This window comes from Opisthocomus hoazin, chromosome 9 (assembly GCF_030867145.1).
Source record: "Opisthocomus hoazin isolate bOpiHoa1 chromosome 9, bOpiHoa1.hap1, whole genome shotgun sequence".
Classification (NCBI taxonomy): Eukaryota; Metazoa; Chordata; class Aves; order Opisthocomiformes; family Opisthocomidae; genus Opisthocomus; species Opisthocomus hoazin.
In genome coordinates, this window is record NC_134422.1 from 22,863,239 (window position 1) to 22,876,621 (window position 13,383).

General features: G+C 37.1%; 1 protein-coding gene across 1 annotated transcript in view; it reads right to left on the reverse strand.

Moving 5' to 3' along the window:
• Positions 1 to 13,383, reverse strand: part of LRP2 (LDL receptor related protein 2) — a 130,967-nt gene that overhangs the window by 58,417 nt on the left and 59,167 nt on the right. Inside the window, exons 27-32 of the mRNA XM_075430425.1 lie at positions 12,395 to 12,606; positions 11,728 to 11,912; positions 10,585 to 10,813; positions 9,345 to 9,522; positions 7,179 to 7,307; positions 3,070 to 3,236 (exon numbers count right to left, since the gene is read on the reverse strand). Of these exons, the coding sequence (XP_075286540.1) occupies positions 3,070 to 3,236; positions 7,179 to 7,307; positions 9,345 to 9,522; positions 10,585 to 10,813; positions 11,728 to 11,912; positions 12,395 to 12,606 (1,100 nt within the window). The remainder of the gene's footprint in view (positions 1 to 3,069; positions 3,237 to 7,178; positions 7,308 to 9,344; positions 9,523 to 10,584; positions 10,814 to 11,727; positions 11,913 to 12,394; positions 12,607 to 13,383) is intronic.

Sequence of the window (13,383 nt, forward strand, 5' to 3'; positions counted from 1 at the left end):
GATTTTTACCAGTATACCTCAGTTAACTGTCTTCAATACACCTGAAATCTAGTAAGGGAAAATAGTGCTCTCTCCACGCATAAATATTTAAGAACAAAATTTTTAATAAGCTGTAATACATAGAATCAAGACTAAGATTCTTCACCAGGGTAACCCTTGAAATGATAACCTATCACTTGCAGATTCTATGATATTATCTACAGTGTGTGATGTTAAAGCATGATATAAACAAGCACTAAACAGAGAGACAAGCCAGATAAAGGTCTGAAACGGTTACCATAGCTGCCTTCCTGAGCTTTCTTCAGGTTATGTCAGTTTTACAGGTGTTCTGCAGAAGTCCTGTGTATTATCACACGAATCTTTCACAACTAGTATTGATGTAGAATTGAAATACCAGCAGCTATCGCACATTATTAAGTCCTTTGGATAAGAGGTCAGTAGGGTTAGGGGAGCTGTGGGCAAGGGTTGAAATCAGTTTCTCTCCCCTCACTATTTACTTCCTCCTCCACTGACGCAGACATGCTGTGCCTGTCCTTGGAAGATCTCACTCCATGGTGCAGGCTCCCAGACAAGGTAGCACTGGGACCCACCAGCCCAGTTCTTCACTGAGGCAACACATGCAGTAGGTCTGTTCTGCTCTGGCACTTTGCTGGAAAGACAGAGGGGCACTGCCAACTCAAAGGGACAGAACATAGAGCGCACCATTAGAGCCTGAACCTTGCATCACCTGAAGATGGAAGCTGTGCAGCTAACACTAGCTCAGTTCAGGAAGGGAGGGGGTACAGGCAGAGACAGAGCAGGCCCAGGCAGTAAAAAATGGAGAACAGGTTGCAGTTGCCATCTAAGAGCAGAAACAAGGTATAAACAGCTTTAGGAAAAGCACCCAGTGATCATTTTGTCCATGCTCTGTTACCACAATATCGGTACACTGCCTAAACACCTCAGGGCAGAATTTAAAATGGTGCTTCAGAAAGGAATCAACATATCAAATGGCAAAAACCTGAACAAGAACTCCAGACCAAATTCACTGCTGGCTTAAACAGGTAGAATTTCTTAGACACTGGTAGAGTGTTGCTTGCTGAATCCTAAAAATGTAGTGCTATTTGCAAATTAACCTGTCCTGGAGTCTACAGAAGGAAGTAGGATAACTTTTGGTACCGTATAAACCTACTTTGAGAGCCTGATGGACGTTGAATATTTACAACCATGTAGAGTATCATAGACACTTGAAAGACAGTAAGGAATTCTCCTGCCTATTATTGACATTTACAATTAATAACCTAGGGAACATAACAGCTGAAGATAAAAATACTTGGGAAGTGTTTTTCAGGTAGAATAGGGAGGACTCTGATACTTCTCTCTGCTCCCTCAAGATGCTTCAGACAGGGTGAATGAGTTGACCGATGTTCACTTGAGCTCTAACTACAGCTTCAACTGTTGGCAACATTGGCAGTGAAATTACAGCTATAAACTATGCGAGTGTAGACAAACACCTGGAAAATCCAAACACGCAATGGATGAAGGCAAAACAGGGTGTTAAGGAAGAGGTCTTGTGGCAGTGGACAAGGACTATAACTAAGAATATAGGCAAGTACGCCTCTGTCATTAGAAACTACAGAAATATCTTTTTTCAGAGAGCGAGCCGTGACTGACATAGGTGTGTCAGCTTGGTTTGGGAGCAAGAGCAGCCTGAGACCTGCAAGTCAGGGGTACAGCCCATAGTCACGCGTTTGTCAGGTGGGAGCTCAAGACCTAACTAAAATACAGCACTTACTCCCACTCAGCCTGCAGAAGCAGCTAGCATTTCACTTGCCAGCTCTGTTAATGGATGCATCAGCCCATGACCTCTTGCAGAACTGTTCTACCTCTTGTAAATGTCAGCTGTATCTGCTGGCTGAGATCTGCCAAGAACTTCTTTTCAGAATGCATGGAGGATCAAATAGATTCCTGAGTATTTATCTAGTTTCTTGGGCAAAGGTTTGCTTAAACAGGTCTATATAAATACTTCATGGGAACTAAACATCATAAATTTAAATGAATAAGTATTTAAATAAATTACAATTCCTTTATGACTGACCCAGAAAAGGCTTTAAAATGAGTGATTTTTAAACTTATTTTTACTTCAAACCTGCAAAATGTAAGGGAAATTATCTGGGGAAAAAAACTCAAATCTTGTGTGGATAAAAGGTAATACGTTAGTGTGAATTGTTTCTATAAAACATAACTACAGAAATCTCCTTATCTACCATTATACTTCTCCAGGACCTAAGCATTGCTTTTCTTGAAAAAAGAAGTGCTTTTAAGTTTCCAGGAGAGAACACATATTGCTGAATCAGCAGTTTCCTACCACATCCATCTTCCACACTGCCACAGATTTTATTTTTGTGGTGAGTTAGCCTTAGGGAACACACATGGTTTCTTAGTTCAGGACAAGCATTAAAAACGCTTAGTCAAACAATTATAATCAACTATTAAAAATTAATTCAACCTATTTTTCATATCTGTAAGTCTCATATGTGCTACTTGGAAATTGTTGTGGCTTTGCAACCATTTCCTTCTACTTAAAGAAAAAGATGTCTCTCTACTATGTTACTTCATTAAGTGCTCAAACTAGATGCATGTATTTTCACTCTAATGTTTAGTGCCACTGTGTCCAAAGTACTGCTCCCATGGAGAAGTGTTCTGGCTGTGTTTGCAGAATTAAGTCCTAAGACAAGACGAGAAAGAGTGGACTATAGCAAAGGAGGGGCTGAGAGTATGGTTCTGCCAATGCTTTCCAACATTTCCTGTTCATGTATTTGGCTGAGCCAGAAATAGAATTAATCAAATATTTCAGCTGACAAAGATGAAAGCTAATTTACGAAGGAGATGCAGCTTCTTTATCTTATCCTAGGGGAAAGAACCATACAAACAGAAAAACCAAAAAACCCCAAGAAAACACCTTTCATTGCTTTTAATTACATTTATCAAAGTTTTTACCTGCAATGCTAACATATTTCAGTCAAAAACATTATTTTAAAATAAAAAGTCTTATTTTAGTGCACATTTTGAACACAAATACTACCTTACCGGATTTTCAACCCAATAAATCATCTGTTCAGAGTCATCAAAGTCAACATCAACACCATTTTGAACTCCTGCTATTGGAACCATAGCATCATTCATCTTCTCCTCAGGGTTCAGAGAAATTCCGTAAATTATATTATCTCTTACAGCAATAAGGAAAGGGTGTTCAACTGTGAAAACATATAATGTAATTCAGAATTGTTTAGGATCAAGAAAATGGCATTATGAGATGCTTCCCTTCTCCCACCCAAAAGTTCCCTGGTGCTGAGAATGGTTGAACATTACCAGTAATGTTTTGCAACCACTTACCTGTAAGTTTGTTCCCTCACTAGGAGTGAGGGACAAATGTTACAACAAGGACACTTATTGTCCTTGTTGTAACATTTGAAGTTTCAGCATTGTGCAATCACAATGCATGTGCAAGCGAATTCTGAGGAGGAGGAAGTAAGTAAGGCGGGATCACTCATTGCTGGCCGAGGGAAATACATTCACACAGCTGCTGTGAGCATCTTTTTCAAATCTCTGAGAATGGGAACCAGCAAGACAAAGCTCTGAGGGCTCCCCAGGACATGCCTGAGATGGGTTCTAATGTCTATTGAGCAGGACTCACAGGGAAAGTACAGTGTCACAGCAGCAATTGCTGATCTTTATTATTTGAATATAACTGCAGTACTGTGTTTTCTTCTTTTATCTCTAAGGGAGTAGACATAATCCCTCACAGTATATTTATTTTTATGTAAACTTGTAAGCCAGGTGATCTGAGAAAATGCGTTGAAGATCTGCAGAGTGTGAGTCAGCAACTTCATTTCTCATCTGGTAGGGAGTAGGGGAAAAGAATCTCCTGAACACCAATTCCACTCTTCCTTGTACTTTTGCAGTTGGAGAAGAAATTCTAGCCTCTTCTCTCCACAGGCACAAGCTACTACTTGATATGGAACTGGGCTGCTGCTGCATAGAAAGCAGTAGTAACTAATTTCTTCTCTTATAATAAATCAAAGATTTTTTTTGGTTTGTTTTTCATTTTGATTTTCTTCACTGGCTGCTTAATACATTTACATAAAATTTGCAGTGAAAATTTTGACATGAAATACCACAAATCACAGCTTCATTTCATGTCTCAAAAATTATTCTCCATACTTCTCTTTGGCAGCTGGAACTATTTCTCAAATTTGACATAAGCTTAGGTATCATTTGTATCGGCACAAAAATCACATTTTGGCAAATATTTGCCTGAGGATATATAGCTAGCTCTGACTGAAATTCTTGGACTTCTTCCATTCTTTTTTCACCCCCTAGGAATGTGGCATGCCAGTGCTCTTCTATGAAACATTTGCAAGGAACAGCTAAATTCATATGAAATTGTTCCAATGCATACAAGACCCTGGAGTCATTATTCCCTTTCTAATTGCACACCGTACAGCACCACTGAATCCTGCTGAAATGCAGATATACAAATTTTGTAGGCTAGACTGCTTGTACTTTAGAAGTTTGATAGTCTCATTTAAACAAATCCTGTTTTACAGAAAAATTTTTGCTGATTGCTTCCTTTAACACCTCTGCAAATCTGTATAGTCTGATTATTCTTCATTCATATAGTGGACAACAGAGCAAATTTGCCAAGCTATACAGATACAAAAACCTGTGTAGCTTCATCAGACAGACATTAACATAACTTCTGCAATTCTTAAACTTAATACAGGCTTACATGACACATGATAACCCATATAAAATCCATGTATTATTGTATTAAATATGCAAATTTACCACATTAATATAGATTTTAATACACACAAATTCCTTGCTTTATTTCCAAGCTAGCTTCCTACATTATCATCTTTAATATCAACTTGAGCTGCAGTTTGAAGTAAGTAAAACAAGTGCAAAGTTAATCTTATAATATTAGCCTTCTTCATCTTACATAAAGCTCAAAATGGTGCAATCCTAGAATCAATGCCTTTCCATCAACATGAAGTTAGCAGTATTTAATACACAAGCTAGGTAGGCAGAGGCCAGTAATATCATTATTTTGTAGAGACACTGGGCAACCAAATGCATGCAGCTCAGGTTAATCTTTGTGCTGGCCTATTAAAGTAAACAAGGACAGCAAGGGTAAGGATCATAGTAAATACTAGAAGAGAAACGGCAAATGCCTATTTCTTTGTAATCATTAGCAGTAATAAAAAACTTTTATCATGAAAGGAATCAGCATATTTTAAAAGAACTTTTTCTGATGTGCTGACCTTCAGCAAATAGATTCTTTTTTAAAATTCCCAAAATCTATAGGTTTTTTTTAACATAATGTTTTAAATGTATAAATTCCATCTAAAAAGAAAAAATAAGCCCATATAGTTTAAAAGACTTGCGATTCACAGAACGATACTTTAATTTCTCTCTTACACAATTTATATTAAGCAATTAGATGATTTATAAAAGGGCCACAACTGTACCTATGCAGACACATGGAATTTTGCAACATATGGGAAATAAAGATAAGAACTACCAATAGCTTGATTCAGTGGCAGAATGCCACACATGCATGTGCTTCATCCCTGCCATATTCCATTTCTTTCATCATGATCCCTCTATAAGCCTGCACATACTAAAACCAGTATATATTTCTAAAAGAAACACTCTTTTTTTAATAGATTAAACAAACTTGCACTTCATTTAAGATTACATAAATTGGTAATTCTCTTACTGCTGCTAAGAAAAATGTGAATGCAATGCAGCTCTTAGAACACACTGCTAAATATCAAGCAGGAAAACAGCATGACATGGCTTTTAAAATTTAAATATTATCAAAAGAAAAGGATGTTTTGACTAACAGATTTCTAGTGTTAGCTGATCCCAAAGATAATTTCTACTTAAAATTCAGTGATTTGAAGCCTCCTTATTAGGGAGGCACCAAAGCACACTTCATATCTGTACAACTGATGGGAAAATAATTATGAATGCTTCACATGACAAAATTAATCTTGTCAAATTTCTGGCCACAAACTGCCTGCCAGTAATTTGAATTGTTCGAACTTTTTTTTTTAAATGAACTGGCTAAATGAGTTTTACAAATCATTGAGGTCTGTGGACTGTTCAAAGAAAGTTCAGTGGTACTTTTTGATATGAAGTTTTGTTTGCAAAGGTTAGCTCTATTACATCTGTAATTTAAGGCTGTTTCCAGACCTCCTGCATTTGGCATGCTAATTTTTTACACTGGGGAGGAAAAAACCTCAAGCTGTCAAATTTTGATCTGAATTCCAAAATACGTTAGTTCAGACAAGCTGAAGACAGTAATGAGGAATAGGGAGAGCATCTCTCCTGATTAGAGGAAACCAAAAGATCACGACTTTCAACACAGGCTGAGAAAGAATGTGATAAAAAATCCAAATATATGCAACAGAACATATATACCAGGATGAAGGAGAAGTATTGATGTTATTTATCCTGAAGGACAAAAATGGCATAAGAAATGGGCATAAACTGGGGAAAGACTATATTTGAACAGACAATCAGAAGATTTCCACATATCAAAATTGTGAGGTTCAGTGAGTTTTGGCAAGAAACCAAATCAGTCTTAAACTGGAGCTTCACTGCTGAAAGGGGACATATGATGTGGTAGTCAAAGACAAGGAGGAAACAGACTTGAATGAATAAGAAAGTCCCTTCTAGTTCTGAATCCCGACATTCTTACAATTGCAACTCTTAAAAACAGGTTTCCAGGCTGAATATTTACAATGAGAAGGACAACATTCCGCCAGAGTATGCTTTGGTTTTAACTGATACTAAGATCCTCACAGATGTATTGCAACAGCAAAACATTCAATGTGTTGAGAAATTTTAAGATGTGGCTTTTTTTTTTGAAGTGCTTAAAATAAAACTGAGTTCATCCATTTTCCCCCAACGAATCATCTGAATCTCTGAGTTCTTTCAAAACCTGGCTCCAAACCTTTAGGCCAAGTACATTCCATGCTACCTAAATAAAGTCTGTCTGGAAAGGCCCCAGACTTTGATTTTATGAGCAGCAGACCACAGACCTGAAGTACGCTTTTTGCCTGACAGAGGGATAGATTTGACAGTGTCAGGTCATTTTTATTAATCTCTCATTATTACTGCCCTACCTCTCATGCAGTTCCTGTTGTCAGGAGAAAGCGTCCATCCTGAAGGACAAGCGCAGGAGAAAAAAAGTGGTCCAGATGCAGAAAGCAAGCACAGGTGGCTACAGGGGGACGATGCACAAGAATTGATACCTGAAAAGTAAAGCATTAGCAACTGTAACAATACGAGTGACTGGAAAAAACATTCAATGTCATTGCTACTGATAATATCAACCCAGCACTAAATCAGTTTTGCCAATTCCTTAAAATGAAAAATTTATTTCCAAGAACCACAAGCAATACAATACACTTGTGACAGGACATAATTTTTCATGTAAAACCAGTACCATCATCACAGTGATCTTTTCAATTTTTTTGCATTATAGAAAATCTTTCAAACTCCTTTTCAAAGTTTTTTTAACTGCACCAGGAGGCCAGAAGGATTTTCAGTCTTTGATAATTATAACCCTTCTAGATGGGGGACTTAAATTATTTACTGAAGCTTCTTGGAGAAAACTTAAAAGACAAAATAGCTACCTACATCTCATTCAAAGGTAGTGGGAGTTCAATGGATAATTTCTTGGATTACTTTGAAACTGTCGGTCTAAGCTTGTAAAATGTGAAAAGAACAGTGAAGAATGTCTCTAGTGACTGCTATTACTGCTATACACTAACATTCAACCATTTAGATTCCTTCCACAAACTTGCAGCTAAAGAGGATTTTTCAGGATGAGCCATTTTCATAAGAAAATAAAAATCAGATTTTGAGTATATCCTTAGCAATTGCAGCAGGTCTTACTCTAAGAAGCCTGGAAGTTCCAGAAAGTGACACAGTTGTTCCAAATATAAAAACTAACAGGAACTGAAAAAAATAATTAACAAGATGACAGTAAAACAATGGCATAAACTCAGAAATCCAACCGTAAGAAAATTATTCATCTCATCAGTATAACATATCTAAACTCTAGTTGGTGTGAGATCTAAAGATTTACAAAAAAAAAAAGAGGAGTGGATGACAGTTTTAATACTGAATCTGAAATTTCAATCAGCAAATAATAATTTCTTTAGTTGTAAACATTAGCATGTTTAGCTATATTGCAAGTGCTTTATTCCCTTCTCTGTCTGGCCACCTAAAGTACAATAGAACAATTCTAAAAGAAAAATCATAAAATGTAGTAATTTAATACAATGAAGAAAAATAAGCAGTTTTCTCCATCAGTGGTAGAAAGTTTTTTAGACCTTGGGTTGTAAAATAAAACCTCTTAAACCAGAACTATAATGTATAAATTCACAGTACCCTCTGGTGACTGAACAATTTGCAGTGAGAGTGCTAAATGGCTTTATCTCTGAACATGACTGAGGAAGGTTTTCTTCCAAAACAAATATAGCACAAAAATTACTAATGCCTTACTCAGATGCAAGTCTCCGCCCTCCTGGGTATGAAAGTTTTCAAGAAAAAAAAAAAGTCATTGTAGTATTTATTAATCAAAAACTCTCCATACACAAGAAACACAGTAGAAACAATGAAAGACAATATTCGTGTCAATATATTTCCCACACTTCAAGTTATGGCACGAAGTGACGAAAAGTCTGATTTGGATGATAACTCTGCCTAACAGAAAGAAAATCTTTAAAATTCCTTTTTTTTTTTTTTTTTTTTTACAGTTATTCAGCTGCAAAAGACCACCTGCATATGATCTCAGAGGGAATCTTGAATGCAATGAAGGGGTTTATTTATTATTATTTCAAAAGGAAAAGTGCTTTCAGAGAAGGCTGATGACAGTCATCTTGTCTAAAAGAATTATATTATTAACATACAAGGAACTGAGTCTGGTATGTCACAGAGAAATTTTAAAAATTAAAATGCTTTCCAAAAATGCTCCAATTTTCTTGTAAAAACATTCAAAACAAAGTGTAAGAAAATGGCACATACTAATTCCCTATTATTCTTTTTGGTTAGTTTTTTTACAATTCTTTTTGGCTAACATGTTTACATGCTCTCTAGGTTGCTTTCCCTAAACACCAGGCTGGACAGGCTGAAAAGGCCTTCAGTTGCAAGTCAATAGTATAAATTATTTGCTTGTTTTAACCCAGTGCATTTACTGACAAGATTGATTCTAGGAGTGCCTGTGCATGACATTATCACATGGCTTCTGTCTGTATTTACCAAAGTTGTTTTGCTGAACTTACCATGAGGTTGCTTTACAGGATGGACTGCCACAAGCCCCAAAGGCTGGTGAATGTTATAAATCATAACTGTCTGGTTTCCTCCATGCCATTTGTTGGCCCGAATCACTCGATTAGTGTAGCGGTCACTCCAGTACACAAAATCTTCAAAGACAGTTAGAGCATGTGGATGCTGCAATATCTAAAAGGCAAGGACATTTACCAATTTAGTGCTGGAAATTTGTACATGAAAAGCTTGCAGTCAAGTAACAACAGACCTGAGCATAATTCAAAAATATAAGAAAAAAGGCAGCTGCGTCTCCAAAGATATTTTTCAGCAAAAGAATATGAAATATCATCTATTGCCTGAAAGCAAGACATTAATTTTGGGGGAAATATAAATTTTTTGAAATGAAAATGCTAAATAGAACCTGTGAGATGTACAGCATGAGGAATCAACAAAGCAGTCTGACTGTAGGGCAGAACACAAGAGGAAATGTCTAGTGAGAGCTATGGACCTGCCAAGACCTTGCATCTCTGATAAGCTCCCCTACAATTTACCAGAGTGTCAAAGAAGGTGGATTATCTAAATTTCAGAAAACTAGGAGTGGGGCAAGAAAGACTGCACCAGCTCCTATTTCACAATAATTGTCTCTCCAGCCAAAAATAAAAGCCTCAAGGTTCAATTCTTGAAAATATACATGAGGTGATTTATACCAGCTTATGTGTTCCAGCTGAACATCTGAACTATTATGCTGGTACAGGGACAGTGCTACAAGCTGCCAGCAGCACTTCATTGGCAGATAGCCTGTAAGAGGGATGGTCTTCAGGAAGCGCCCTGCATGCAACAAGTCCTGGCAGCCCAAAACCCTTCACTGCTGCCAAGAACAGTAGCAATCATCACTCACAGAAGGTGACGGGGGAAGGTTCTTCCAGTTTTTTTGTACTGTATTTGCCTACAGCAAATACACCAGATAGTAGCAGCAGTGTCAGATGTCATCTTCATGCATGCAGACAGAAAGTGAGAGCGATCTAAAGCACTAAGTCTACACTCAGGTCCAGGTTCTGCTGAAGATCTCCTGAGGGACTGTGAATAGGATATGATATTCTTTTTCCAGCTGTAGCAAGCAGCTAAAATACTTCATATATGCTTCAGACAAGTATTTTGCAGAAAAATACATCCATGTCTATGACAGTCCAAATGTGTTTTTAAGTACTATCAGCAAGGACATAGGAAAACAATGGTTTCTTACTAACGTCTTACCAAATCGCTTGCAACCACTTGTCGTCTGTTGTTTCCATTGTAATCACAAAAATCAATATAATCAAGATAGGCATCAGCAAAATAGAGAAGTCTATTTGGGTAATCAATGGAGAGTCCATTGGGCCAGTAGATTTTATTGTTAATAATCACTGTTCGCATTTTGCCATCCATGCTGGCTTTTTCAATTCGAGGGTTTTGGCCCCAGTCTGTCCAGAACATTACATGAGCACTGAAAAAAGTAACTTGTGGTTACCAACCTGAAAAAAAGCTAACTGCCTATTGAGAAACATTACACGAAGACTCATTAACCAAAAAAAATAGAAACAAGCTTTTTAAGAAGAGTCCTACACAATGATACTGAAATTATTCATTACAGCAATATGCTTAAGATATTACCATAATTTCTGCTGTAAAAATTCTTTTAATACTTCTACTGCTATTTTCATTTGTCAATAATAGCAGCATATAGAAACTACTGTTATCACTGTCTTTCAACATTGATTATAATCTGCTTCTCCAGTTGCTACATAGTAATTTGATATGGGATTGTACTTTTACAGGCATGCACTGATAATGTTAACAGTGCTATAACTGAAGAGCCCCATGTGGCTGGCAGTAAACAGAGTTCAAGGCACTGAACAGCTCCAAAAACAGCAAAAGTTTGTACATGTATGTTCAAATCATAACATTCCGTTTACTATATGACACTTGCTGTCTTAAATGGGAAGGTGCTTTTGTGAGAATATTAGTACGGTATAGACAATTATTTTAGACTTGGGACTCTGAAGGAACCTGTTCCTCACCAGGTAGTCACAGCACATTATATTACATGTAAGTTTGCGGTATTCCACTAACTGCTAATGATACATCAGAATTTTGAATTAATAGTTCTTAACTAGGAAGCAAATGTAGGAAAATCCGTTTTGCATGAAAAAAACTATCTTGCTACAGTGAAACAGATTACAAATAATTACCATATGACTTTAATTACTAAATAAGCTCTGCAAACACACTATTTTTAAAAATTGTCTTTTCCACTTGTCATTTACAATTACAATGCAATTTTGGCACATCTCAAATTTGAATATTTTTACATCATAAAATATGCATCTTTTCAAAACAAAACAAAACAAAAAATCTTACTCAGTTCTGGGATCTAACACTAGTCCCCTTGGGTTTGTTACGTTTTCACTAATCAGCACAGTCCTGTGGCTCCCATCCATTTTAGAGACTTCAATTGTTTCCAGAACAAAGTCTGTCCAGTAAAGATTGCGACCTACCCAATCTACTGCTATACTTTCAGTCACGGTGACACCACTGTCAAACACCTGTTTAATAACAAAAATTAAAAGAAAAAAAAACAAAAGAAAAAAAACAGAGAGAGAAGAAACTAGTTGATATTAAATTTTTACCCTTTCTATTTCTATAGATACAGAAAATGAGGAACCAAATCGCCAACATTTTCTAGCTCTCATACAGAATGAGTCACAATCTACGTATTCTAAGTGCTAACAGAGCATATACCCAAACACTCCTACTAACTTCAATGGGTTTGTTGAAGTTAGCATCTGCTAATGGGAAAATGAAATTATAGCCTGATGTTAAAAAGGGGCTTCTTGAAAGCATTCAGTTTTCTTTTTCAAGAAGCTATATGAAATGTTGGCTTAGTATCTACAAAGTTGTTTCATTTTGTCTATGTTATCTCTCTTCTTACTCTGTTGGGATTTCCCTCTTGTCCTTTGTTAACTGGAGATACAGTGTCTTCATTTTCTCTCCACAAGAAAGAGAAGAACAACTTGGTGAAACTTACTATTTTTCGGTCGGTCCCATTTTGATAAGCACTCCAAATTTTATCCTGTGTTGTATCAGACCAGAAGATACGATCTGTGATTGAATCAAAATCAATAGCCACAATGTTCCTCCCATCCCGAACCAGAGAATAAATACTGTGTGACTGAGAGGTGATGTTGTCCACAACAATTTGGTTACGACTTGCCACCAGCAAAAGAAGATTCCCAGACTCTGTCAAAGGAAAAGAAATAAAAATAAACCAATAAGCTATTCAACAGTAATTCTGTAAGAAGAAGAAACACCAAGTAATTTGACATGGTTTTATAGCATCAAAGCTATTGTATCTAGATATACATATTGAAAGGACAAATTCAAATCAATTCTCAGGCCAAGATATTTTTATCACATTCCATCTGTCCATCCTGACTTTTGGATCTACCTTGGGTTTCCTCCACCTTTTTCCATCATCTGCTCTTTATACTAGACTCCCCTTCCAGTCTCACATCTTGACCTCAGGTCCTCTTCGCTATCGTCTAACCATTTTGCTGCTGACATCCTGCCCTCATTCCTCCATAAGCCGCTCTCAGCTCCCAGTCCTGATTCAAACCCTCAAAGTTCTTTGTACCAGCAGTTACTCTATATAGCCTGGTTCTTCCTCATTTTTAGACAGCCTGCTCGTTTTTTCCCCCCTTTACACTGCTGGGGTACCAGGGAGGAGAATAAACCCATTACAGGAAAGCCATAGGCTGCAGTGGTTAGATTGCTGTGCAGCAGCTTACACTAATAAGCTGCTGAAAACCAACTGAAGAGTAGCAACAACAAAGACAGCAAACTATGAGAAACTCCCTATTAGTAAGGGCCAGACTTATTTGCAGATAAATTGCAAGAGTCTTCCGCTACCTGAGTATAACCCTAAACGAGGAGACCTGTGGTGAGAAATTCCACTGGCTATATGGCTCCCCCGCACCATCAGTGTACTACATAAGAGATGCAGAGCAATGGATAGCT